The sequence below is a fragment of the Psammomys obesus genome, unplaced genomic scaffold (assembly GCF_907164565.1).
Source record: "Psammomys obesus unplaced genomic scaffold, mPsaObe1.curated_primary_1811, whole genome shotgun sequence".
Classification (NCBI taxonomy): Eukaryota; Metazoa; Chordata; class Mammalia; order Rodentia; family Muridae; genus Psammomys; species Psammomys obesus.
Window position 1 is genome coordinate 2,178,905 of NW_026596088.1, and position 26,094 is coordinate 2,204,998.

Here is a 26,094-nt window from a genome sequence, read left to right on the forward strand (position 1 = left end):
ACACACACACACACACACACACACACACACACACACACACACACACACAGTGGTTTCAAAATAATCATCAGTTGCTAACATTGTAAAGCAAGACTTCTCCGTATTCCAGTTTGTAATGACAAAAGAAAAAGCAGACAGGCACACTAGCCATGCATTTCTGGAGGCCAGCAAAAAGACTGGAATAGTGGCTGCCTCCTTCCAATGGCCTTGGTCCCTCTGGCCACCACCCTGTAATGTCCACTGTTTTTTCTATACCCAGGCAAGGGCCAGCTGTGTTCAGCATCACTCTGGAGTTGCCTTTTAACAGTACAGAGTCAGATAAGTTACTAGAGACTAAAGCCTTTATCAAATGTGGAGAATAAAGTCCAGGTTGAAAAAACATGTAGTGCAAGAAAATTGGGTCAAGGGACAGACCCTAGTGCCAGTGACAATCACGTCTAGGAGGGTAACAGGCAGAGTTCCTGGTTACCTCTCATTTGTACCACCTCTCTGGCTGAGACAGTGGATTTGTAACCCCCTATTTGAGAATAGCCCTCTTGTTTTATAGATTTAAAAAAACAAAAACAAGGTCCAGAAAGCAAATGGTTTCACTCCAACAGGGGCTTCTCAAAGCTTACCTTTGCTGGCTGGCTGGTCATCACCATGGCTACCACTGGCATCCTTCTTCAGGGCCCTCCTCCCACTAGCAGGGCGATCTCTGTTAGGAGGCTGGCTAAAGATGTCTAAGTCATTGCCACAGGCTTTGGAGGATGCCCTCTGGGGTCTCTCATCAATGATGACATTCCAGCTGCTAGTCCTCCCTTGCTCATGCCGGGGGCCTTTTTCCCTGGCCTCCACTTCTCCAGGAGCATCACCAATGATGTCATCAGATGAAAGCCTGCTCTTCTGTTCCAGATCCTTTTCAGGGCTGAGCCACAGGGGCTTGGGCTTCCTTCCTGCCTGCTTCTTGCTCATCCCTTCTGGAGAAGGCTGTAACCAGTGTGGGGTTTTCCCGGTGGGTTCAGAGATTTTCCTACCTCTGAGGTTTTCCAGCTGTTGGATCAAAGAGGGCTCTTCTTCTAGAGGAGGACATTTCCCAGGAGAGGAGGAAGAAGGGACACTGAGTCCATCACCCATCGAGGCAGGGGCTGCCAACAGTCTTACATCTTCCTGTAACTTGGACAAACTGTCCTTCAGGCAGTGAGTAGAATGTACCCTTTCACCAAGGAAATCTCCTTGTGAGGCAACTGTCATATCCACCAAGGCTTCAGCTGGCTGTGAGCAGCTGACTCCAAGCAACTCGTCCCCACTCATGCCAGCCATCCTGAGGACACCTTTGCTTTCTTTCCAGCCAGTGATCAAGGCCTTCTCTGGGTTCTCATTCTTTTCACTCTGAAGGTCAACAGGGATGGTACAATCAAAAGGGGCTTCACCTCCTCCTTTGTCTAACACACCATCGAAGATGAGGCTTTTGTTGACATAGAGTTTCACATTCTTGGCACCAATGTCAAGATCCTGAATCACAAAATGGAACAAAAGAAAAATGTGTCACAGAATGATGTGTCAAATTGTAGAAGTGGAAGATGCCCCCAAACAGAACTGTGAAGTGCTTAATGTGAATTCTCTAAAGCTGAGCCAGCAGATGTGAAATGGACTCCCTCTCCTCTCTCTGCAAAGCCATACATACTCTGTGAATCAAAGAACTTTCTCAAAGAGGCAGCCTCAGCACTGTCTAGGCTTTCATCGCCTCCTGTCAGGATACTGGTAATGGCCCACTAATTGGTCTCGCTGCCTCCTGGTCTCTTGCTGCTTCCACCTGATTTACATTGCCACCAGAGTTAATCTCCTACAGGAGCAAAGATGCCCCATCACTCCCTAGTAAAACCTTTCACAGCTTTTCGCTGGCTATAGTAGCATTCTTTAAAGACTGGCTCTAGCTGGGGATAGTGGTGAATACCAGTCATCCTAACAATTTCCAGATCTCAGGACAGAGGAAGTTTCAGGCTAGCATGAGCTACAAAGTGAGATTCTGTGTCAAAAGAACAAAACAAAACAAACCCAAAAAACTAAAATATATGTATTTTAAGTAAACTCAAATGAAGTGTGGTTCCTGGGGCTTCTGCGTCAAGGAGACCTGTTGTGCATGTTAAATGCAGGCTCCTGGGACTCCGGGAGTGTCTCATATGGTGTATTTTGAAAGCAGAACCTAAAACAAGGACTTGGTGTAGGCAGGGAGTGAGGAAAGTAAGCAGGGTGGGAGGGTGCTCCTGAAAGTGTCAGAGCTGGGGGTAATCAGGGTTCCCTCCTGGAATCCATCTCGTGTACTTTGTCTCCCAAAGACAGAAGTTAGTCTGCTTGCCCACCGCTTGCTGAAGGTGGCCCCTGGGGCAAGAGTGCCCTCACACATCACAAGCTGGGCATGTTCCCTCAGCAGACAGCCCAGCAAGCAGCTCAGAGGCAGCGATGCCTTCATGTCAGGCACCTACTCACTTCAGCTGCAGCTGCAGTTAAGGAAAGACCCAGGAGATATGGAGCAAGTACCAAGGCTGCAGGCTTGAAATGGCAGTTTCTAGGGAATCCAAACCCTACTACCAAATTTTCTAGATGTTTCAATTGCACAAGGAGGTGGAAAATGCAGGCCAGTATGACATATAGTGACCTTCACAGGAAGGTCCCTGTCCCCTCAGTTCCCAAGCACAAAGCCTTGTGTCATGCATGAATCTGATGCTTATCTATTCACGTTTAAAGTAAGGCCACCCCTCCTCCAGTTACTGGTTAGAACTCTTCCTAGGCTTTATCAAGGGATATAATGCATACATTAGACAGTAAACACCTCTTTAAGCTACTTGGTAAGTCTTAACACGTACATCTCCCTGGAACAATCTCCACACTTAGGATAACAAACACGCCCATCACCCCAAGTTTCTCCTCCAACTTTGAAATCCCTCTCCCTTCCTGCTTCCCCAGACAACCACCCACCTGCTCACCATCACTCCAGGCTTTTACATGTGTGTGTGTGTGTGTGTGTGTGTGTGTACGTGTGTTGTCAGAAGACAACTTGGGGAAAACAGTTCCTTCCTTCCACCATGTGTATCTTAGGGATGACACTCAGGCCGTCAGGCTTGGCAGCAAGTGCTTTCATCTGCCGAGCCACGTCAATGGGCCCCTTTTTATAAAGCGGCACTCACATTTCCTAGAATTCTGACATACACTTTGCAATGTGCACCCCTTTCTATCTGGCTTCTTTCACTTCTTCCACATAATTACTCTGAGATGCATCCAGAGAGTGAAAGTCCACAGTTTTCTTCTTTTTGATCGCTGAGTATTCTCTTCTACAGAGGTGCCCCCCAAACTGCTGTCACCCCTACAGTCAAACAGTCACTGTTATCCTTGCCCCTCTTTTCTTGCCTCTTGCCTCCCCTCCCATCAGGTTCCTGTCCCTACTCAATAAAGAATCTACTGTGCCACGGCACCCACAGCCAGGGCAATGGCTTACCCCTGCTGTCTGGGTGAGCACAGCAAAGCCCTTCTCTCAGCTTTGACAGTGGGTTACAGGGTTTGGCCTAAGTCCAAAGCAAGGGGGATCTCTTGCTCCCCTGCCATGCCTGGCTCAGCAGGATGAATAGACAGTTGTTCCTTCTCCAAAATGATCTTGTTGGCTAGGTTTCCAGTGATGATATGCCTGTGCCTCTATTATTTGGCTTCTGCTTGTCTCCATACACTGTTCCTCGATGCCACAACCCATCTTCTTGCCTTCAGAGACTTCTCAACATTAGATGTTAAAGAACACCCCGCTTATTCTCCTTTATACTCATTCTCTGGAGTTCTCTCAGTCTCTGAAATGGTCTCTTCTCATCAGCATTTCTGGCAGGTTAGGGGTAGGTTTTTGTTTTGTTTTGTTTGATGATAGCCTTGGATGTCCTGGAACTCACACTTAAGACCCCTACATAAGACCAGGCTAGCCTCACACTTATAGAGATCTGTCTGCCTCACCTCTCTAGTGAAGGATTAAAGGTGTGTACCACCAGAGATGACTAGGGATTTTTTTCATCTCAGACAGTGCCTCAGACTTGAGACCTCACATTACAAGTACTGGGATTGCAGGCCTACACTCCCTACCTGGCTTGACTGCTAATTTGTCTCTCTTAACCAAGAGAAGCTGCAAAGCAGCAGAGGTATTCCACGATTGCCGGAGGATACAGCACATGGAAGGATCTCAGCCCTCAGGAGGGAACTGACATGTGACTAGTCTGTACATTCTCTTGGGACCAAATAGCAAAGCACTTGGTGTGACTCTAACCAAGCAAGTCAAAGACTTGTATGAAAAAAACTTCCAGTCTCTGAAGAAAGAAATAGAAGAAGATATCAGAAGATGGAAAAATCTCCCATGCTCATGGCTTAGCAGGATTAACATAGAGAAAATGGCCATACTGCCAAAAGCAATCTACAGATTCAATGCATCATCTAAACACCAACACAACTCTTTACAGACCTTGAAAGAAAAATTCTCAACTTCATATGGAATAATAACAAACCCAGAATTGCTAAAACAATTCTCTACAATAAAAGATCTTCTGGAGGTATCTTCATCCCTGATCTCAAGCTGTACTATAGAGCAATAGTAATAAAAACTGCATGATACTGGCATAGAAACAGAATGGTGGATCAATGGAATCGAACAGAAGACCCAGAAATAAACCCACATACTTATGGACACCTGATTTTTGACGAAGATGCTAAAACCATACAATGGAAAAAAAAATAGCATCTTCAACAATTGGTGATAGTCTAACTGGATATCTACATATAAGGAAATGAAAATAGATCCATACTTATCACTTGCACAAAACTAAAGTCCAAGTGGATCAAAGATCTCAACATAAAACCAGACACACTAAATCGTTTAGAAGAAAAAGTGGGGAAGAGCCTAGAACTCACTGGCACAGGAGACAACTTCCTGAACAGAACACCAACAGCACAGGCTCTAAGATCAACAATAAATAAACAGGACATCATGAAACTGAAAAGTTTCTGTAAAGCAAAGAACACTGTTATCAGAACTACAGATTGGGAAAGGATCTTCACCAACCCTATATCTGACAGAGAGCTAATAACCAGAATATATAAAGAACTCAAGAAGTTAAACAGCAACAAATCAAGCAATCCAATTAAAAAAATGGGGTACAGAGCTAAACAGAGAATTTTCAATAGAGGAATGCCAAATGGCAGAGAAACACTTAAAGAAATGCTCAACATCCTTAGCTATATCAGTGAATGCAGATAAAAATGACCCTGAGATTTCACCTTACACCCATCAGAATGGCTAAGATCAAAAACTCAAGTGACAACACTTGCTGGAGAGGATGTGGAAAAAGGGGAACCCTCCTCCATTGCTGGTGGGAATGTAAACTTGTACGAACACTTTGGAAATCAATCTGGTGTTTTCTCAGACTATTAGGAATAGTGCTTCCTCAAGATCCAGCTATGCCACTCGTAGGCATATATCCAAAATATGCTTAAGTACACAACAAGGACATTTGCTCAATCATGTTCATAGCAGCTTTATTCGTAATAGCCAGAATCTGGAAACAACCCAGATGACCCTCAATTGAGGAATGGATACAGACATTGTGGTACATTCACACGATGGAATACTACTCAGCAATTAAAAACAAGGAAATCATGAAATTTGCAGGCAAATGGTGGGACCTAGAAAAGATTATCCTGAGTGAGGTATCCTAGAAGCAGAAAGACATATGTGGTATATACTCACTTATAAGTGGGTATTAGACATATAATATAGGATAATCATACTAAAATCTGTACACCTAAAGAAGCTAAGCAAAGAGGACCCTGGGTAAGATGCTCAATCTTCATTTAGAAAGGCAAACAGGATAGACATCGGAAGAAGGTGAAAACAGGGAACAAGACAGGAGCCTACACAGAGGACCTCTGAAAGACTCTATCCAGAGGGTATTAAAGCAGATGCTGAGACTCATAGCCAAACTTTGGGGAGAGTGAAGAGAATCTTACAAAAGAAGGGGGAGATAGAATGGAGCTCCACAGGAGAACAACAGAACCAAAAAATCTGGGCCTAGAGGTCTTTTCTGAGACTGATAACTCCAACCAAGGACCATTCACAGAGATAACCTAGAACCCCTGCAGAGATGTAGGCCGTAGCAGCTCAGTCTCCAAATTGGCTCCCTTGTAAGGGGAACAGGGGCTGTCTCTGACATGAACTCAGTGGATGGCTCCCCCTGAGGGGACGGGGGGAGCCTTACCAGGCCACATAGTAAGACTATAAAAGACAGTACTGATGAGACCTGATAGGCTAGGGTCACATGGAAGGAGAAGAGGTTCTTCCCTATAAGCGGGCTAGGGAAGGCTCATGGGAGGAGATGAGGGAGGGAAGGAATGAGAAAGGGTGGGAATGGGAGGGGACAAGGGTAGGGACTACAGCAGGGATACAAAGTGAATAAATTGTAATAAATAAAAATTATATTAAAAAAAAGAAAAAAAATATGGCAGCCTGTGGCTGTTCCCCCACCCCAGGCCACTCCTGCCTTCTGATCTGTGTTTGGCAAGTGTGGGCTCTGAAGGCCCGAGGTTATCCTATCCACCTACCCTCATTCCCCATGCCTTAGCCTCCTCCTTCAAGCTAAATCTGCACCCTCTAACTAAATTCCTAGATCGCCACAGACAGGTTTGCAGAGCAATTCAGAAGGAGAGCCATCAAACCCAAATCCCACCACAGGAACTCGGCTTCAATCATCCAATTGCAGGATGGCAGGCTACTATTTGCTGGCTGTCAGAAAAGTCGATGTTCAAAGCGCGCTTTTACATGTTTATATGGATGTGCGCTCTGTTTAGTGGAGGCACAGAGCAAGCATGTGCTGTGAATTAATCAGGACACAGCTTGTGGAGGAGGACAGCACGGGCAGCTTTCAATGAGCAGTTCTGAAAATTACCACCATGGAAACATCTGGTGAGACAGACACACTCACTTAAAGAGGTGGCAGGGTAGAGATGGGCTGCCTATCTAGACAGTGCTGGATGGGCTGCCTAGCTTTCCCAATGTGTTGTCTGGCACCCAAAATATGTCTGCTTCCCTTATGCAAGCAGTCGAGAGCTCCAGCTGACCACAGATGTCCATTGCTCAGCATTACCTTGAGAACTGTGACTGTGGCAGAGGAAGGCGGATAAGGGTGCTAAGAAAAGAGTGAGCTCTTGGGGGAGGGTGTTCATGAGCTCTTGTGGCTGTCGGGAAGGGGGGGCCCTGCCTGGCCTACAGCTTGCAATCTCAGACAAGTCCAGCACACAGTACTGTACCTATGGGCAGATTTGGTGCAGGATATCCAGGGAAGGAACAGAAACAGAAGTCTGCACTGTCCTACAGACCTGGATACCCCCCCCCCCCAAAAAAAAAAAAAACATTAGAATTCTCCCTCCTCCCATGTATCTAGCCAGAGTTTAGTACTGGCTGTGGCTGGCCCAGCCTGAATTACCCATGTGGGTGGAACTCTGAGCCCCTAGTCCTCTAATTAAGTCCCTACATACCATCTCCTGCTCTCTAGAGGTAATGGACCTGGGCGCCTTGCAGTTTGTGTGTGTGTGTGTGTGTGTGTGTGCGCGCGCACATCCTTCCAGACTTTGTTCTACCTACAGCCACCTCTTAGCATCTGTGGGGGATTTACTGCAGGGTCCCTGTGGATACCAGCATCATCCCTGCTCCGTGTATAAAACATCACAAATTTGCATGTAACCTATGTACACCCTCCCACTTTTTGCAAACCATCTCTAGGTGACTTATAGAGCCTAATACAATGTAAATGCTATGGAAATTGTTATGCTACATTGTTTAGGGAAGAATAAGATAAAAAGATATGTTTGGTAGAGGGTTTTTTTTTTTCCCCTTGAATATTTTTTATGCTGCTGGTTGAATTCTGGGATGGGAATCTGCCGGTAGGCAGGGTCGTTGTTATGTAGATGACCATGTAAACAGCATCAGATCTCAGGGGCTGCACAGGGAAGATGTTTGGGGTCCACACACACACCACAGAGTCTTGGGGCTGGTAGCTTCCAGGTGGGCACCCCTCAGCAAAGCTCTAGAAGAAGAATGCCTTTCTGGATCTGGGGAAGTCTCTACTGTAAGACCCAGCCTCCGCATCATGTCTAGTTAGCTGTGCTTCAGCTCAGGCTCCTCCTTCTTTACTCCAGAATCCAGTATGCTCAGAAAGCCCATCCTTCTGACTGCCTCATGGAAAAGCATTTGTGAGTGTGCATGGGTGTGCAAGTGCTTGCGTATACTCTCCTGCTTCCCTTGTTTGGTTAATGAGGGCGGTGGTGGTATTCTGTCAATGCTACCTCAAGTGACACTCTGAAGCTTCCTGGCTGCCACGTGGTCCCTTTCCCAGCTCCCATTTTCCCTTTATGCTCCTTCTTTCCAGTTCTTAAGAACCAGACACGTTGAGATGATGATTCATTGATAATTCATGTTTAACACATTATAAGTATCATTCCAGCCCAGGTAACTGAATTAGCTTGCCAAGGCCACTTTCCTCCCTAGTGTGGAATGGATAACTGCCATGCTGCTTCCAATGAACACATCTTCTACTCAGCAAAGGTGAGTGAGTGGTCATGTGGCTTCCCTGAAGTGGAGCTGAGGGAGGCAAGGCTCTAAAGTCACTGCCCCCAGAGGTGCCTAGGCAGCTTCAGCACAGCCAGCCTGACCTGAAGAATAGTATCTGGACACAGCATTGACTGAGTCTCAACCTCAAACATCAGGGAAGGTCTAAGAAAGCAAACTGTACCTTGGGTGGTCATTCAGCCACAGTCAACTTCATTCATGCCCAGCCTGAGGGTATCCATACACCAGACCCTCTACACAGAGAATATGAGCCCATCTCCTCCCTATCTGCACCGAAAAAAGGTTCTAGAGCAGGAAGAACTAGAGGCTCTGGGACACTTTGAGGGTCTTGGGGCCTCCTATACTGCTGCTTCTACTCAGTTTTCCCAGGCCATGGAGACCGTGGAAAGCAAGCTGCTGTGTCCAGAGTGGCCTGTCAGGTCCCAGGATAGGTTCAGCACAGCCTCCTCCAGGAAGGTCTTAGCCCTTTTGGCTCTGTCTCCTTTTGATGCCAGCTCTTGAGGGCTTTTCTCTGGACTCTCAGACTTGCTACCCGGCTTCCTACCCCTCTGTTAACCATCTGTGTATCCCTGTGCCCACCAGGATATGAGGCCTCTGTCCTGAGGCGTATATCTGCTCTATCCTTTAAGATCCTGTGCATGAGGTACCATGGTTATTGCCATAAGGGAGGGGAACTGATTGGTCCTTTCACATGTCCCATGGGAAGGATAGCTAGAGCAATACATCCTTTGTGATGTGGACTTTCCTCAAGATAAAAGGAGGCAGTGGGGTACAGATGGGAGGGGTGGTTGCTGACTGAAAAGGAGGCAAGCTTGGAAATAACTGGTAGGACTGCAGCTGAGGTGACCATAAAGAGGCACAGGGATGCGGGCAGGGCAGGATGGGGGAGCCAGACATTAGAAGAGATACCAAGGTGCTATGGTTGGTGGGCAGGCAGGCCTGGTTCGGGGTAGGCTGAGCCGGGTGTAGAGCGTTCAGGGAAAGAAGGGTTAGAAAGCAACTGGGCAGGACTAAAGCCTGGATTGGCAAAGGCTCCAGGAAACTAATGAACAAATGTCATAGCATGAGTCTTGAACTCAGGAAGGACCTTTCATGAGTCCCCTTTCCATCACCTGTTGGAATGGCCCTTGGTTCCTCCTCTCTCCATCATCTCTTTATATGGACAGTGTAGGTCCAGCCCCATGGGCAGCCAGCAAGGCAGCTACCTACCTTGATAGCTTTCCTACCTTGATAGGAAAGGCTATCAGAGATAGGAAAGGCTATCTCTGGCCTTTCCTGAGAAGAGTGTCTTTCTGCAGGGACTGCCCAAATCAAGAGGAAGCCTGATGTCGCCAGAAGAAATTATGTGGGGCCTGAAGATAAAGCTATTAAGAGGACAAAAATGGTAAGTGATAGAGGGGGATGGATTCCTGGTGACACTATGGGAACTCCTGGCTTCTGCTAGCCATGAAACCAGCTCCTAGACTAGTTGTTATCCTCCTTCCTCAAGCTGTGACCCTTGAAAACAGTTCCTCATGCTGTGGTGACCACCCCAACCACACGATTATTTCTGCTGCTATTTTATAACTGTGATTTTGTTACTGTTATGAACCGTAATATAAATTTCTGTTATGCAACCTTGAAGAGGTAGCAATCAGGTTGAGAAACACTGACCTTGACTCTTCTGTCATAGAAACCAAGGGGTTCTCTTCTGTGATTAGCCAAGTTTGGTGGTGGTGGTGTTTGTGAGACAGGGTGGCTATGTAACCCAGGCAAGCCTTGAACTCTCAAGTCCCCTGCTTCAAAGTCCAAAGGGCTAGGATTATAGGCATATGCCACTACACTGAGCTTTGAGCCACTTAATGTGGCTGACAAAACAATCTCAGCTGATGTCATAGCCCTGCTCCTGAGACTCACTACCCACAGATTCAACGTGCCACACAGCTGTCCTGCCTAGCATACCCTGTTCTTTACTAAGAAGAGAATGGGGCCTCAGCTGCCATCCTGAGTTTGCACCTGTCCTGCTAGCAAAGCTTGGCTTGGGCCCAGGCTCTGAAGTCAACATCTCAGCCTTACGCTACTAACCAGTTCCCACCAAGTGTCAATGCCGCCAGATCACTTGCCTCAGCTGACTAAATGTTCTGCTGTGATCAGAATCAGAATAATGATGATTAGAACAAAATAACACTTACTGTCAGGCCTCAGGCTGTTGGACGCTGGGGTTATTAGAAAGCAACACAAACTTGAGTGTGCAGGGCCACTGAGGTACTCATGAATGAAAAGACTCATGGCTAGGGCTCATGTTCAAATGCTCTGGGATAGCACAGGAGTGGCAGGGTGGGGATGCTCCTGTGTTGACACTCAAAGTCTCCACAGTGGCACCATCTGAATCCCTTCCAGAAAAACAGCTGCCAACACACCTGTTAAAACCACAGGAGCCAGGTACAGTCAAGCATGGCTGCCTGTGTCCAAGCCATGCTGTCCCAAGCTAGGCAGGGCCTGGGGGCTATTGGTCCCCCTGCCCTCAGTATCCCCCAGACATGGTGGGCCTTTTAGGTCCTTTGGTCAGACTGTCTCCTATTAAGAACACTTCAGTGATTTTTAAGGCTGGTATCTGCCTGGGGGTAGAAGTCCAGGACTCACCTGAGCATTCTACAAATGCTCAGTAAACAACATCTATGACATTAAGCCTGTCAATCTGAAGACTGGCATCAAGTAACAAGACTAAAGCTCTGCAGACTGCCCCCTTGTGGGCAGGTTCTAACAGAGGCTTTTGCTTTGATCACTCTGTTCTCTTACCAAATAAGTCCCAACCATTCAGGGCCCCACAACCTGGCTTTGCCTCACTTTAGGGCCTCCTCTTAAACGTCTGTGTCCATCAGGCTCTGGCCACTCAGGTGACTACTGTTCTGGCATTTGCTAAGTATGTTCCTGTCCTCAGGGCCTTTGCTCTTGCTATGCCCCTACCAGAAACATTCTTCCCATGGTTCCTCCTTTCTCTCACTCTGTATGTTAGTTTGACTACACGTGCCCTTCATAGGCATGTTTGATGACTTGGTTCTCAGCTGGAGGAACTGTTTGGGAAGGATTAAGAGGTATGTCCTTGTTGGAGGAGGTGTGTCACTGGGGACAGGCTTTGAGGTTTCAAAAGACTGGACCATTCCTGTTCTGTCTTTCTGCTTCTTGGTTGTGGCTCCTGATGGGAGCTCTCAGACATACCTGTCACTATGCCTTTGATCTGATATCATGGACTATAACCTTCTAAAACCATAAGCTCAATGAAACATTTCTTTTATAAGTCGTTGTGGCCATGTTTTTTTTTTTTTTTTTTTTTTTGTCATTGCAATAGAACAGTAGCCAAGACACTTTCCTAGTCCAGTGTCTTCACAACACTCAACACTGCCTGGAATCCCACACTCACTTGTATCCTTGTTTTACCTTCCCTTTCCTTTCTGAAGGTGCAGGGCTATGCACACGGGGCCATGTCTATTTGCTGCCCAGAGTCTAAAACTAGGGCCTGTGCAACGCATTGCACTGTCACTAGCTTGCACATGGCTATTTAAAGTGGAGTTTAAATTGACTTTGAAATGCAGTTTCTTACGCCTGCTGGCCACATTTCATTCAATGCAATGTCTAGGCTGGAGGTGACTCCTTTGGTACTAAAGGTGAGGGTGGTGACTGTATGCTTGTTGACAAGGACAGCACAGATAACTCAAGACTGCTATAAATGAAAACAGATGGAGCATGGAGAGCCAGCGGAAGCTCATTTTTGTAGTATTTGACTGTTTTCTGTTATAATACTGAATTAACTAAGGTTGTGTAACTTTATCAAGAAAGAGAGTTTATTTAACTCACAGTTCTAGAGGTTCAAGGGCAAGGTACTGGCATCAGCTCAGCTTTGGTGGAGGCTTCAAAACCAAGAGCATCACAGCAGGAGTGTGTTGGAGTGGGAGATCATATCGAGGACAGAAAGCCAAACTGCTCAGAGAGCCTTTTCTCTTTATACCCACCATCTCCCAGGAGCCAGCACAGAGCCCCAGGAGAACAAACAGAACCCCTTCCAAGGGCAGTGACTTTCTTTTCTCATAACTATGTCAAAATACCTGACAGAAACTACTTAAGGAAGAAAAAGGTAATTTTGCTCACAGGTTCGGAGGGCTTAGCTCACTACAGTGAGGAAAGTGTGGCAGAGTTCATTATAGCAGTCAGAGCAGGGTCTGGAGCTACAGGTGGGCTAATTTTCAAGGCTCTGCTCCACCAGCCAGGTCCCTCTCCCTAAAGGGTCCACAACTTTCTAAAGCCTACCCCCACACTGAGAAACGGGCATTAAACGCACAAGTCTAGAGGTGACTTTCCAGATTCAAAGCACCCCAGGAAGTGATGGCTTCCCATCAGATGGAGCCTACTTCCAAACCACAGCAGACAAGCAATCATCTACTTCAAAGTCTGCTGGTCCCCTCTCAGCCACAACTGTCACTTTGCTAAGGACTGTCATAGTGCCCAACTAGCCCAGTCCCTTGTACCTTCCAACTGGGTAAATCTTCCATATGTGTCAAACATAAAAGATGCAGCAGACATGTTTAGCAGCCCATCCCCCTCCTGCCTTAAGCAGACATGGCCAATCAATCCTAGTGAACCCTGATGAACCAGAGGGAAGGCTCTCAGGACAGCACCCCAGGCACCCACTTCTAAGCAGCTGACCAAGACATCCAGGCTATCTACAATCTGAGCTCTTACTACTCCTGACGTAGGTCTTAATCACCAAGACAGGGAGTACTGTCATCAACTACGAGATGGTTGGATGTCAGATAAGATACTTCCCATATTCAGCTACTCATTCTCACACATATGTGCCTCTCACAGGCCTGACTCTCAGAGTGGTGAGCAAATGACAGCTGTCACAGCAGACAGCTGTGCTATGTGCCGTGAAGTGTGGCCTTCTGTTCTTCCCTTACAAAGTCCCTCGCTCAGGGCAGCTCACAAACACAATGCCACCTAGCGAGGGGGAAAGGAGCCTGTAAATGTTAACCCAAGGGTGTAATGGGCAGCACATTCTAATCAAGAGAAACCCACTTTCTCTGGAAGTCTCCTCCATTCCAAGCAAGCCTTGCTCCTCCACTTAACTTTCCCTCCTCAGACTCCCATACACAAAACATTGCATTAACAAGCCATGTCTGCAGGCCAAGCTATATTCCCTATAAACTCCCATTTTATCTCCTCCAAAACACACAGCAATAGCGTTCTCTGGAGAATATTAAATCGACCAAACCACAGCTGCATTTGTTTGCGTGTTTTTCTGCCCCCTGGAAAATTCTGGCAACAGATGGTTGTGTGTTGTGTCAGCAGCATTTTGCAAAGCTGTTCCATGCTCCGCCCTGGGTGTCAGAACCCTATTTCCCCACCCACAGTAAGCCTCCAACACTCCCCTGACTCAGACAGCCCTGAGTCCTTTTTGTATTCTGCATGTCATAGGAAGGCTAAGCACAGGTAAATAAGCCTGTCTTGGCTGAGGCACACAGCTTCTCAGTGTGGTGGTCCATGTATAAAACATGCCCAAGGCTCATGTTTGGTGACCACATTGAGCCACAGGTCATGGGCTTGGGCAGGTTGCAGCATCTCACTTCTCATTCTAGAACAAGATGTGGGGAGCACTTGCAGGGAAGCACCAACAAATCTGGGATCCTGAACAGCAGGAGTGGGGGGCTCTGTGCACTTAAAAGATGGACAGGGAGGAAGGGAGTTCACAGGTCACAGGTCCTGAGACCTTTCTCACATAGTCCAGATTCTTGTTTTTCTCACAGTTATACTTTAGAAATGTATTGAGAAAGAAAGACCTCAAAAGGCAGAAAGCAAAGGGGGTCTTCTGTTGCTGGTCTGAGCAGTAAGGGGCATGAATAGAACCATAGGGACGGTATCCATCTCATGGGCCTCTAGGCCTGAGGTGCCCATCGTTTTGTGGTGCTGAGGACATGTGCTAGCAGTGGATGGGGGCTGGTTGTGAGAACAATTAGAGGGGAGAAGAGCAGGGGGAGAGGGTGGGAAGAAAGGAGGAGGGCAGAGGAGAGGAGATGGTGTTTAGCTCTCCTGGAGAACCACCAGTTTTGCTTCAACTCTCTTATCTCTTGTCCTCTCACTTGGGTATAAGAAAGGGCAACATAGCTGCTTATGGGCTAAAAAAAAAAAAAGGCAAACTCATTCATTCATTCATTCATTCATTCATTCATTCATTCACCCATTTATCACCTGCTCATCTCCTTGGCATAGATGAGTGGTAGAGACTTGTGGCCCTTCTGTCTCGGAGGCCAGGGAAAGCACACAAGGTAAAGAATGGGCTCAAGGGCTGGAGCAGATCCCTGGAGAAAGCATCCCCTGGGTTTTTGAGGACAAGCATCTGGAGTGAGTGAGATGGGGCAGTGGGCAGGGACAAGGCTGTAGTCACTGTAGCTAGCACTGCCCCTTGCTCAGGCTTGAGCAAGGGAGCAGAGACTGGCGTAGAAGCATTAGGAGGCTCAGATGTCACACCAGTAGCTTGACCTTGATTCTCTGGGTCAAAAGGAGTCTCTAGGGTTTGAAGCAGAGAAGAGTATGACAGGCTCTCCCTAGTGGTAGGACACTGGAGACAGATTGGAAAGCTAAGGCAAAAGGATTAAGAGGATTTGGCTACAGGGTAAATTCTAGGCCATCCTAGACTACATAAAAAGCCCTGTCTCAATAAGTAAACAAACAAATGAAGGAACAAACAAAGCCAAACCATCTCATACAAGTTCCCAAAATTGGGGGAACAGTTAGAAGTGCCAACAGCATGGCCTGGGTCTTCTCCACAGATGCATTCAGACTGAAGCTGTGTCTTCCCTCTCTGGCTACAGATTTACAGATGGCCGCAGAGGCCGCCGTTCCCTCGTGTCTTTCGCTCAAGATGGACACGACGGTCAGCTCCTGCTCATTACCTCTCCCGTGCTTTGGTCCCTCCTATCTTGCATGAGGCATAACCATTCCTGACCCTATGTCTGCATGGCAGAATGACAGTGTTCCTGCCCCTTCTTGCTCATTCTGAGTTTATGAGGGTCCCCTGGCACCTCCGTGAGAGATACCTAGTACCAGCTTCTCCTTGCTCAGGGCTTCAACACACTGCATGATTTGTCTACATCTTGTCTGTCAGCATCTCAGCAAGGTAGCCTCCAGGGCAGTCTGTGTCTTTCCTATCTGCCTCCTCAGAACATATGAAGAGGCTGACAGCCCTTGGTGTGCCTGTGTGGGTGAAGAGCTAAAGCAAATCAACTCATGAAGAACAGGCTGGAGAAGGAGAAATGAGGGCAGGAGGACAGTGTAGGGTACAGAGCGAGGAAAAACTTGAACGAGACGACCCTGCAGCCAAGGTGAAAGCTAGCCATGCAGAGTTGGCTCCAGGCCCCTGGGCCTGGTGCACCTGAGCCTGGTCTGACACACAGAATCCCCATCTCACCTACCAAATTACCAATAAGAATCTATTTTCTGCCATGCATTGTGGTGCACACCTTTAGTCCAGTACTCAGGAGGCAGAGGTAGGTAGATCTCTGTGAGTTTGAGGCCAGCCTGGTCTATAGAGAGAGTTTTAGGACAGCCAGGGCTACACAGAGAAACCCTGTCTCAAAAACAAAGTCTGCTTTCCAGCAGGTTCTCCAAATTCCGTCATTGCTAAATGAATGGGCCTGGAGTTTGAGTACATAGTCTCCTCTTCTCAGACTGATATGAGACAGCATCACAGCACTTCCTAAACCTTAGGACCTGTAAGCTCTGCCCCTGGGGCTCTCAGGGAGGCTCTTTTAGGACCCAGGAACCCAGCTGTGGGCAAACTGCTAAGTGTGTGCACCACTAGGTGAGCTGTGAGGAGGCAGAGCCTGCTACTTACCCCATCTGCTGTCCAGTAATTCCGAACCTCGATCTTGGCCAGACTGAAGTCACGAAGCTGTTGCATGTTGTGGATAATAAAATAGAGCTGAAGTGGTGGGTGGAAAGAGCAGGTCCACACAGGGGGGTCCTTCTTGCTCTGAAATGCCAAGAGGTGGGAACTGTTTAGGGACATTTCTGCCTGTCTCCAGGGCAAAAGGCCAGCGACTCTGGCTAATTAAAACCAGCAGACATCCAAGGGCTGGGCAGGGGCCCCTTATCTCCATAGTAAGTGCTGTCCTCTCCGCTCACCCCTTTCCAGTTGCGCTTCATAGCGCCAACAACCCTGTCCCTGCAAGAAGCTGCCAGCCAGATGGAACTCAAAATGCAGTGGGCTTTATTTTAATCAGCTTAATGGGCTTTGAGGAGGGCACTGGGTGAGGGAAGGGATGCCAGGAGGGCGTAGAGGTAGGCCTCTGCTGGCGCTGTTTGATTAACCTGGCAAAAGTAGAGCCTCTGATTTTCTTTTGTCAAACCCTCTGGAATTTTTCAAATTTGAGAACAGAAGAGAAAAAGCAATGTCTGAGCCATATCCTGGAACAGGGCCATGGCATGGAGCCGGCTGCTCCCTTCAGGGTTTCCAAGTGCAGGGGCCTTCTGTATGCATTTCTTGTGTGAGGCAGGAGGCAGGCAGGGTGTTGCCAAGGCTGCCCTTGAGGATGCAGGGCACCAGAGCTTTGGTAACAGATGGATAAAGCCAAATCAGGGGACTTTCTGCTCCAGTCACCTCCTATGATATTTCTACGTTCTATGGAACAAAGGCTGCAGCTGGGCTAGTGAGACAGCACTTGTTGCCAAGGCTAACAACCTGAGTCTGATACCTGGGACCACAAGGTGGAAAGGGAGAACCAACTCTTAAGAATTATGCCTCTAACCTACACACAGAGAAGAAACATTTAAACCGGCACTGGTCCCGAACACCCCTGGCAGCTGGCTGGGCATTGCCTGGAGGCGGACAGGCCTCTGCTTCCACCATGCTCCTCGTACTTGACACCCTGGGAAATTCAACAAGGCGTCTCATGGTTCCTTCTCCCTTTTCTCCTGTTACCCTGGACTCTCATCCAGGCAGCTCCAGTTCCCTGTAGTACTCGAAGTCAGTGTGGGCTGTCTCTGTGTCCTGTCTCAACAGTTCAGCCCTGCTCTGTACGGGGAACCTCAAGTCTCACTCATTTCTGAATCCCATGATTAGGTATGGCTTCTTAGCTGGGATGGACCTAGTGGCTAAGTGGCACAGGCTTCCCTGCACTCTCCTAAGGTTGCAGCCTTACAGAAGTAACTAAGTTGCATCTGGTTAAAAGGCATCTGTCTACTTCAGACATTGGAAAGGAAAACTAAGAAGGACCAATTCATTGCCAGAACTGAAAAAAAAAAAAAAATAGGACAGATTACCCCTTGGGACCTGGTTCCTGTATTCTCTTCCAACTCAGAATGCTTGATACTCAGGTCCTACACAGCCAGGCTTGGGGCTCAGTGTCACCTGAAGCTAGGCTCCCACTCTCGGTACCTTAGTCCCCACGAATTAATCACTGCTGCCTGTCCCATTCTCACATCCCTCCTAGGTACTGCCTGGTCCCACAGCCATCTTGGCTTTGGATTACTGGGGGGCATTTTACTCTAAACAGGCGTCACCTGGTATCTGAGAGCATTTTAAGGACTCTTGTCACCAGGAATATGCCTCTCACTGGGCAGCAGAGAGGAGGGCGGGTGACTCTGGTTTGAAGCTGGAGCTAGCTACAAGGAGAACAGCTAGGGTTTGTCTCCTGGTGATGGTGCTCTTGGTAGGGAAGGGACAGCCTTGGATAGGAATGCGGGCTCAAGGGATGCTGACTTACTCTGGAAGCACTGTGGCTGTGCTACAACTCTAAGTTCCTAGCAGCTATCTGGGGACCTCCTCTCAAAATCCAGCCAGTAAGCTCTCCCCTCCCTCTATAACAGTCTGACACTGGCAGAAAGGGGATAGAAATAGAGTTCCCTTCTCATTTCTGTCCATGGAAGGAAAGGCAGGAGAACTAAGGGGACACAGTGTCATTGGAAACCCAAGTGCTTTAACCTGAGGATAACTCATGGGCTCATGAGTGGCCAGGCCTTCTGGCATTTCTTGTTCAGACAGAATCTGTGTGAGGACCTGGTGGGAAGCCAGGGACTGATTATGGCATTCTGGACACACCCCAGTGGCAGGCCAGGAGGCAGAACATCTGTAGCACCTGCCCCGCGTCGAAGATAGAAAGGAGAGAGGAGGTCAAGAATCATGTCAGCTTCCTGGGGCTGCTACGGTGAGAGGCCCTCTGGAACCCTGGGGCAAGTGGACTGCTAGCCTCCTTGTGGATGGAAGACCAAGGTGCATCTTGGCCTCTGGTCTGCCTTAGGGTGCTCACAGCCCACGTGGTGGAGTGAGGGTTTAGTCTCAGTGATTATTATAAGCACTTATGGGACAGAGCTTGTTCTGCTTCAACTTATATTCTTCTGGAAGCAGACCCTGGGGCAAGAAGCCCTGGACAAGTGGCTTGTTTAAAAGACAGGGATAGAAGTCTAGGCAGAGAGGGAAGGCAGGCTTCTCATGAAGGGTATATGAGCAAGCTAGCCATTCCTACAGGGACCTGGAGTATAAGGCCACCATGGAAACAGGCAGCCAGTGTGGACATTATCTCAGGATGATTCTAACCACAGGACAAGGAAATGGGGCATTCACACCCTGACCCTCATGCTAGGGTGTGCTGAAGGCTGTTTCTAGGGGCTTCAGTGCCCCACTCCAGCTTAGACCAGCTATATGGAGAAAGGAGAAGCCCAAAAGGAGAAGCTTCTCTATGTGATGACTAACTACAAAACCAAAGATGTTTTTCTTTCCCAGCATTTATCAAACACAGATCCAAGCACTGGCAGAGAACTGCCAGCTGCATCAGAACTAATACCATGTTAATAAACTAGCAGCTTCCAAAGGAATAAGCTACCAGTAACAAAATACCCAACCACTTGGAAGGATGTCAAGGGCACTCTGCTTGGGAACCAGCCAACCTCCAAATGCATCAGGCTGAATTGTGTTTACATGCCATACATGCCATTTGGATGGCTTTTCTGCTTCTTTTCTTTCCCTTTTCCCCATGCTGGGGACCAAATCTGGGACCTCACACATGCTAGGAAAGCTATCTGCTACTGAGCTGTACCACTACCCCTTTACAGCATTCTTGAAATGACTAAGAATCTAGACATGAGAACAGACAAGTGGCTCCAGGTGCTAAGGATGGGCCTGGGGAATGCAGTAGTGCTGTATCTTCATATGCGGATGATCCCATAAAGCCACACATGACAAAATGGCACACACACACACACACACACACACACAGGAGGGCTGTCTATTAGTACAGTGACAGCCTCTGTTTTCTTTAGGGGAACCTGGGCAATAGCACACGGCATCTCTATGTGTTCTTTTTCCTTTAATTGAGATATAACTCATTTATCACAAAATTCTCCATTTTCAAATATGCAATCCATGATTTCCCAGCATATGCACAGGCTACACAGCTATCATCACCACCTTTGCCCAGCACATTTCACTTCCCACTAAAGGAGCCCTGCACTCATTAGTCATCCACTCCCATGCCCTGCAATTCCTGCATCTGTGGATCTGTTTAGACTGAGTTTCCTATAAATGAAATCGTATATTATGTGGCCTTCTCATACTTTCAAGGTTTACCCATGTGTGTTGTAGCCTGTACTAACATTTTATTCCTTTTCATGGCTGGGCAATAGTCTACTGTGAGGCTACATCACATTTCAATTATCTGTCCATCAGTCTGTGTTGTTGGTTATTTCCATCTTCTGTTAAGAGTTTCCATTACTTTTTTTTTTTTTTTTTTAATTAGCACATCTCTTGGTTATATATTCAGGCGTAGAATGCCGGAGAGTGGCTCTGCTTCTTACTTTCTTAAGAATTGCCACACTTTCCCACAGTGGCTGGTTTATTCATTTTTAACAGTTTTTGTCAGTGGGTATGACCGGGTCCCACAGTGGCCTTTATTTGAGGTTTGAAAAAGTATGTGTTGAGTACCTTCCTGCATGTTCAATGGCGTGTAGTTTCCTGTTCTGATGTTTCTGCTGGTCACAGCAATATGGCCTTTGAGAATCCACTGGGACTCCCTCCTGCTCTTTTACATTCTATAAGATTGAAGGGACTGTCAGAAACTCATTCTTTAAACATCCGCCAGGATTCACCAGTGGCACCATTTCACCCCAGGCTTCCCTGGAGGCTTTTGATAATCAGTTCAATTTCTTTCTTTTCTTGGGACAGGCCTTTTTAGATTTTCCATTTCTTCTTGAGTCAGTTTTGGTAATTTTCTCTCCTTGCATTTATAAAGTTTATGTAGGTTATCTAATTTGTTGGCACAAAGTCTTATAACCCTTATTTCTGTAAGATCGGTAGTGATATTCCTTTCAATCCCTTTATGTTCATTGAAACCTTTGTTTCCTCCTTTATTAGTCTAACTAAAGGTTTTTAATTGTATTGATCCTTTCAAAGAACCAACTTTGTTCCATTGATTTTTCTCTATTGACGGTCTTTTTTTTTTTCTGTATCATTTTTATAGCTTTCTGTAGGTCTATAATCATTTCCAAATACAAAGTTTAAAGCTGTGCAGTGTGTAATTTTATGTACTGGGAATATGGTACAACCAAGGACAGACAAGCGCTTATCAGTTAAATGGGGGAGGTAGATAAGCCCAGGTACAAGAGTGGTTGTTCTAGTGAGACAGACCCTGAGGAGAATAAAAATGACAAACAGTGACTGGGCAGGAGGGGACAGGGTCCTCCACACTATGGGCAGGGAAACCCTGATGAGAGAGGGATACTTGCACTGAAATCCAAATGCAGCAGCTCTGATCAGTGTGTCCAGACATGTGGGGATGATGGAGGTGGGCTACTGGAGAAAGTGAGCAGACAGGGCCCCACTGGCCCCATTCCCCCAGACGCTCAAGTATAAAAGGCAACTGTTTCTTGTTATTTTCCTGTGAAAGTACTTCCAGGAAAGACTAGGTGAAGGGAAAGACCCTCCCCAAAGTGGGGCTCCAGATACAATAAAATCTGAGGAAAAGGCCATCCTGCTTGCCTCCCCATTAGCTCACTACTGCTCTGGCTGACGAGTGTGAATCCTGAAGCTGTCTCCATCTTCCACAGCTCCTGCAGCCTTCCAACATGATGGAAGGGAGACCTCTGGCTCTCTAGGAATTCTTCAGGCCTTCAGCACCCAACTGGGACTGCTGTGGCATACCGTTGCACAGACCAAGCAGCTGCTGGGGTCTTAACCTCACTAGTGCAGATGGCCACTAATAAATCCATTTGTAATAAAATCTATGGGTTCTGTTCCTGTAGAGAGTTCTGACTTAACGAGAATGAAGTGGGAGCAGGAAGAGAGGATATGAAAGGAAGCCCATTTCACAGGCCTTGGGACTTGAGAGAGACTGGGGAGATGGAGAAGGCCCAATGACAGGCCCATTGGGAAGCAGAGATACAGTAATTCATGGGAGACCTCCTAGGCAGCTCGCTGAGAGTAGCCTCATCACAGTATAAAAAGTACTATAAAAAGTACACACTGCCTAGTTCTTAATATTTTGATGAAATATAAATGGAAAAAATATTTGAAATCACTATTGACTTGAGAAATCCCTAATTTCAAAGGCTGTAAGCAGTGGAAATGGATAGTCCAGCAAGTGGAAACACCATTTGCTAAGCAAAGGAGTCTCTGAGGAAACAAGACACAAGGTGAGGGAAGCTGGGAGGAAAGATCAGTCATCTATGGGGCCGGGCATATGAATGTGAAGGCATCTTAACACCACAGGCCAGGGATGGAGAGGGTGGGCACAGAAGGACAGAATCGGAGAGGGTGGACACAGGACAGAGATGGAGGGGGTGGACACAGAAGGGAAGATTTTTAATTTTTTTGTTTTTGTTCTTTTAGTGCTTGTGTATGTGTATGTGTTTGTGTGTGCATGTGTGTGTCTGTAAAACAGAGGTCAACATCAGGTACCTTTCTTGCTTGCTGTCCACCTTATATTTTATGGCAGGGTCTTGCTGAACCTAGAGCTCACTAATTTGGCTAGGCTGGCAAACAAGTGGACTCCAGAGACCAATCTATCTCTGCCTTCCCAGACCTGGCATTAGGCACATGCTGCTGTGTTCAAGCCCTCGTCCCTGACTCTGCCATAGGTACTGAAAATCTGAATTCAGGTTTCTTATGCTTGTATAGCAAGAACTTTACAACTCAAGTAATCTCCTCAGCCCATTTGGGTGTTTAAAACAGGGTCTCACTATGTAGCCCAGGCTGGCCTCCAATGCATAGTCCTCCTGCTTCTGAGTGTTGAGATGGCAGACATCTAATCCTCACTACTCCTGACCTAGGACTGAGGTTTTGCCTGGAATCTGGATACTGCAAATCTCCCAGCACATCTCCAATTCCCTATAATGAAGCAACTTCTTCAAATTCATTCTTTTTAAGGTTTGTCTCTGCTCAGCTATCAGTGGTGCCCTGTCAGCCACTACTGTGTGGTCAGGGCAGGTCCCTTAAACCCAAGGCCTGGTTTGCTCATGATGGAATGAGGACAGTGTGGATAAGGTTCACAGGAGGGTCATGTGAGATGAACTATCAGGCTGTGGCTTGTAGAAGCCAGTGCAATTGGATGTGTGTGAGACAGAATGTTCTAGCCACTCAGTCTTGGCATAGAGACTATGGAGGGGGTGAGGGGTCCAGCCTGCCCACAGAAAAGGATCTTAAAACCTATCCAGCAGTCCAGGGTGACACAGCTACATTTTGTGTCCCAACTTCAGTTCCTGCTCCCAAAGAAAACCAAACCTATGAAACTACCCACTAGCAAAGCGCGGCAGCCCCAGGCGGTAGGGAGAGGCACAGCCACTACCAGAACTATCTCTGTGGAGCCCCATGCTTCCTATTGCTTACAGGAAGCTCTGTTCAGAGCAGGCTTCCAAAGTGCACCTGTAATTTGCATAAAGACTCTGGGAAGGTGGCAAGAGGGGGTATGAACCCCAGCAGTGAGCCACAGCCCCACAGACTTGAATCTGGAAGCTAAGCAGAGAAATAGCAGAGCAAACACCCAGCTGCCCTAAACACAGGCTGCACCTCTCAGGGGCTGGAACACTGGGCTGCTGTCTCAGAGTGCCACACTCCCCCTGCCCAGCTGGGTGCTCAGCTGGTGCACAGCTCTCTCAAGCTTAGCCTGCTTTCTTTCTGGGTAAGCCCTGGGCTTGAGAGAGGATCCCTGCCTGCCCTGTTGGTCACTTTGGTGGATCTGGAACGTAGAGGCCATGCCAGGTTGGGCCATCATTTTCCTCTCTGGGGACTGAACAATGCCAGCAGAGTGACAGGAGAACAAGCTGACCAGCCAGCTACTTATCCAAACAAAGCAACTCAATAAAGACGGTACAAGCTAAATGGGCAGTCTTCTCATTCTCCATCTCCTTCCCTTTTGTGACAGAGTCCCATGACCATAAACACAAATCATGCTCCTCCAATAGACAAGAAACCAAGGTCAAGCCTAAGGGAATCGTCTGTGGGCAGAGGCTGTGAGCTGGCTTTGGCCCTCAGTCTGTCTGCCTCTTCAGCCTGTTGTTAGGGACACCAGGATCTTACAGGAAGCACTCTGACCCACACTTGGTCCAGGGCAAGGCCCGGCACATGTGGCAACTATTTTCATTTTTAGCACTTTAAAGAACAATGTTACTTTTGGGTAGATGGCCTATTTCGGTTTCTGTTGCTGTAATACAATACCGACCACATCCAACTTGGGGGAAAAGGGGTATATTTGGTAGTCCATCTTTGTGGAAAGCCAGGGCAGGAACTCAACTTGGAAACTTCGAGGCAGAAACTGGAGCAGAAACCACTGAGGAATGAAGCTTATATGTATGTCTTTCATGGTCTCCTCAGTCTGCTTTCTTATACTGCCTAGGACTACTCACCCAGGTGAAGGTCCAGCCCTCCCACATCAACAATTAATCAAGAAGATGCCACACAGAGTCGCCTATAGGTCAATCTGATGGAGGCATTTTTCTCAATTGAGGTTCCTCTTCCCTGATAACCCAGGCTTGTGTCAAGTTGAAAAACAGCCAACTAGCACAATGGCGTACATCATCCAGTATGTGACAGGGCCTTAAGAAATATAGAAGAGCACCTGTCACCTGTCCTCTCCCTTGCTCTGCTCCAGGTTCCACAGGCTCTTCCAAGGCCATCAGGAATGGTGCCAGACAGCACAGGAAGGCCACGTGGCTGGCTAGTCTGCTCAGTGCAGCTAACTTGAAAGTGATGGGAAGAAGCAGGGCATGCTGGTATGCATCCATTACACCAAAACTAGGAAGGCAGAGCGAGGAGAACTGTTAGCTCACACTTACTCTAGGCGTTGTTGTGAGCTCAAGGATAGCCCAGGCAATGTCATGGTAGCCTGTCTCAAAAACCCATAAAAATCAGCAAAAAGATAAAAACAAGGGAAACTGCATTGCTTATAAAAATAACCTCTAATAACTAGCTAAAAGAAAATGTATTCGAGGTCTGTTGAGTATGGAACCATGGCTCAAGGATTAGCTCCCTGAAGAGGTATAGGCACAGTGCGTGGGCCAGGCTGCAGCTCGTGAACCTGGTCCCACTACCTTCCTCTGTGTGACCCTGGCCACAGGCATGGCCATTTCCACCTTAGTTTCTTCATCCACAAAAGAATGGCACTGGCCTTAGTGACACCTAATGGCCTATGTTTGGTGGCCACAGCAGAACACAGAACAGCCATTTAGGCAAGACCTCAGGAAGAGACACACTGGGTGTCTCAGAGGGTACCATTTCTATTGGCTCTTCCTCACCTGGCTGCAGAGAAAGATTAGGGGTGATAACAACAGTCTTCCCCAAACTGCACCCTCACTATGGGCAGAGAACACATACCAAAATAGACAGCAGAACCAGCCCAGGAACCCTTCACTTACCATCAAGTCCCTGTTGACAAGGCAGCCCAGCTCGCCTGGCAACACTGCGTTCCGGATGTCCACATCATGAGGAGACACGTAAAGCTTTATGTTGTTCTGGTCAAAGAACTGGACCTCCGTGAGACCCACCCAGGATGCATTGCCCCAGTTAGACAGGATTTCCATGGTCACACAGATGGCATCTTCAATCTCGTCTACTCTTGCTTTCCACTTTTCCTGAAGACAAAAAGGGCAGCAAGCCTGAGTTTAGCACTGCCCTTCTTCTACCCTCCCAGGCCTTGATCCAGCGTTCAGCCTCATGGTGTCGCAGTCCCCACCTGTGCTCTGCAGATAATCATAGCACTTGCCCACTGTGGCTGTTAGGAGGCCAGCAAGGGATCCTGTCTGTAAGGTGTCTAAAACATAGGGAGTGGCCTGGAGAGATGGCTCAGTGGGGAAAGGTACTTGCTGCCAAGTTTGACCCCCAGAACCTATGGTGGAAAGGGAGCACTGAGTCTGTGAGCTGTCCTTTAGCCTCCACATAGTCTATAGCACACACACACACACACACACACACACACACACACGCACACACACAATAGTAATAAGTAAAACAA

The 26,094-nt window shown here is 47.5% G+C and overlaps 1 protein-coding gene across 5 annotated transcripts in view; it reads right to left on the minus strand.

The window, feature by feature from the left end:
* Window positions 1-26,094, minus strand: part of Katnip (katanin interacting protein) — a 168,825-nt gene that overhangs the window by 29,475 nt on the left and 113,256 nt on the right. For all 5 annotated transcript variants that reach the window (XM_055627421.1, XM_055627423.1, XM_055627424.1 and 2 more), the window contains 3 exons: window positions 25,499-25,714; window positions 16,494-16,631; window positions 618-1,494 (listed from right to left, as the gene is read on the minus strand). In XM_055627421.1, the coding sequence (XP_055483396.1) occupies window positions 618-1,494; window positions 16,494-16,631; window positions 25,499-25,714 (1,231 nt within the window). The remainder of the gene's footprint in view (window positions 1-617; window positions 1,495-16,493; window positions 16,632-25,498; window positions 25,715-26,094) is intronic.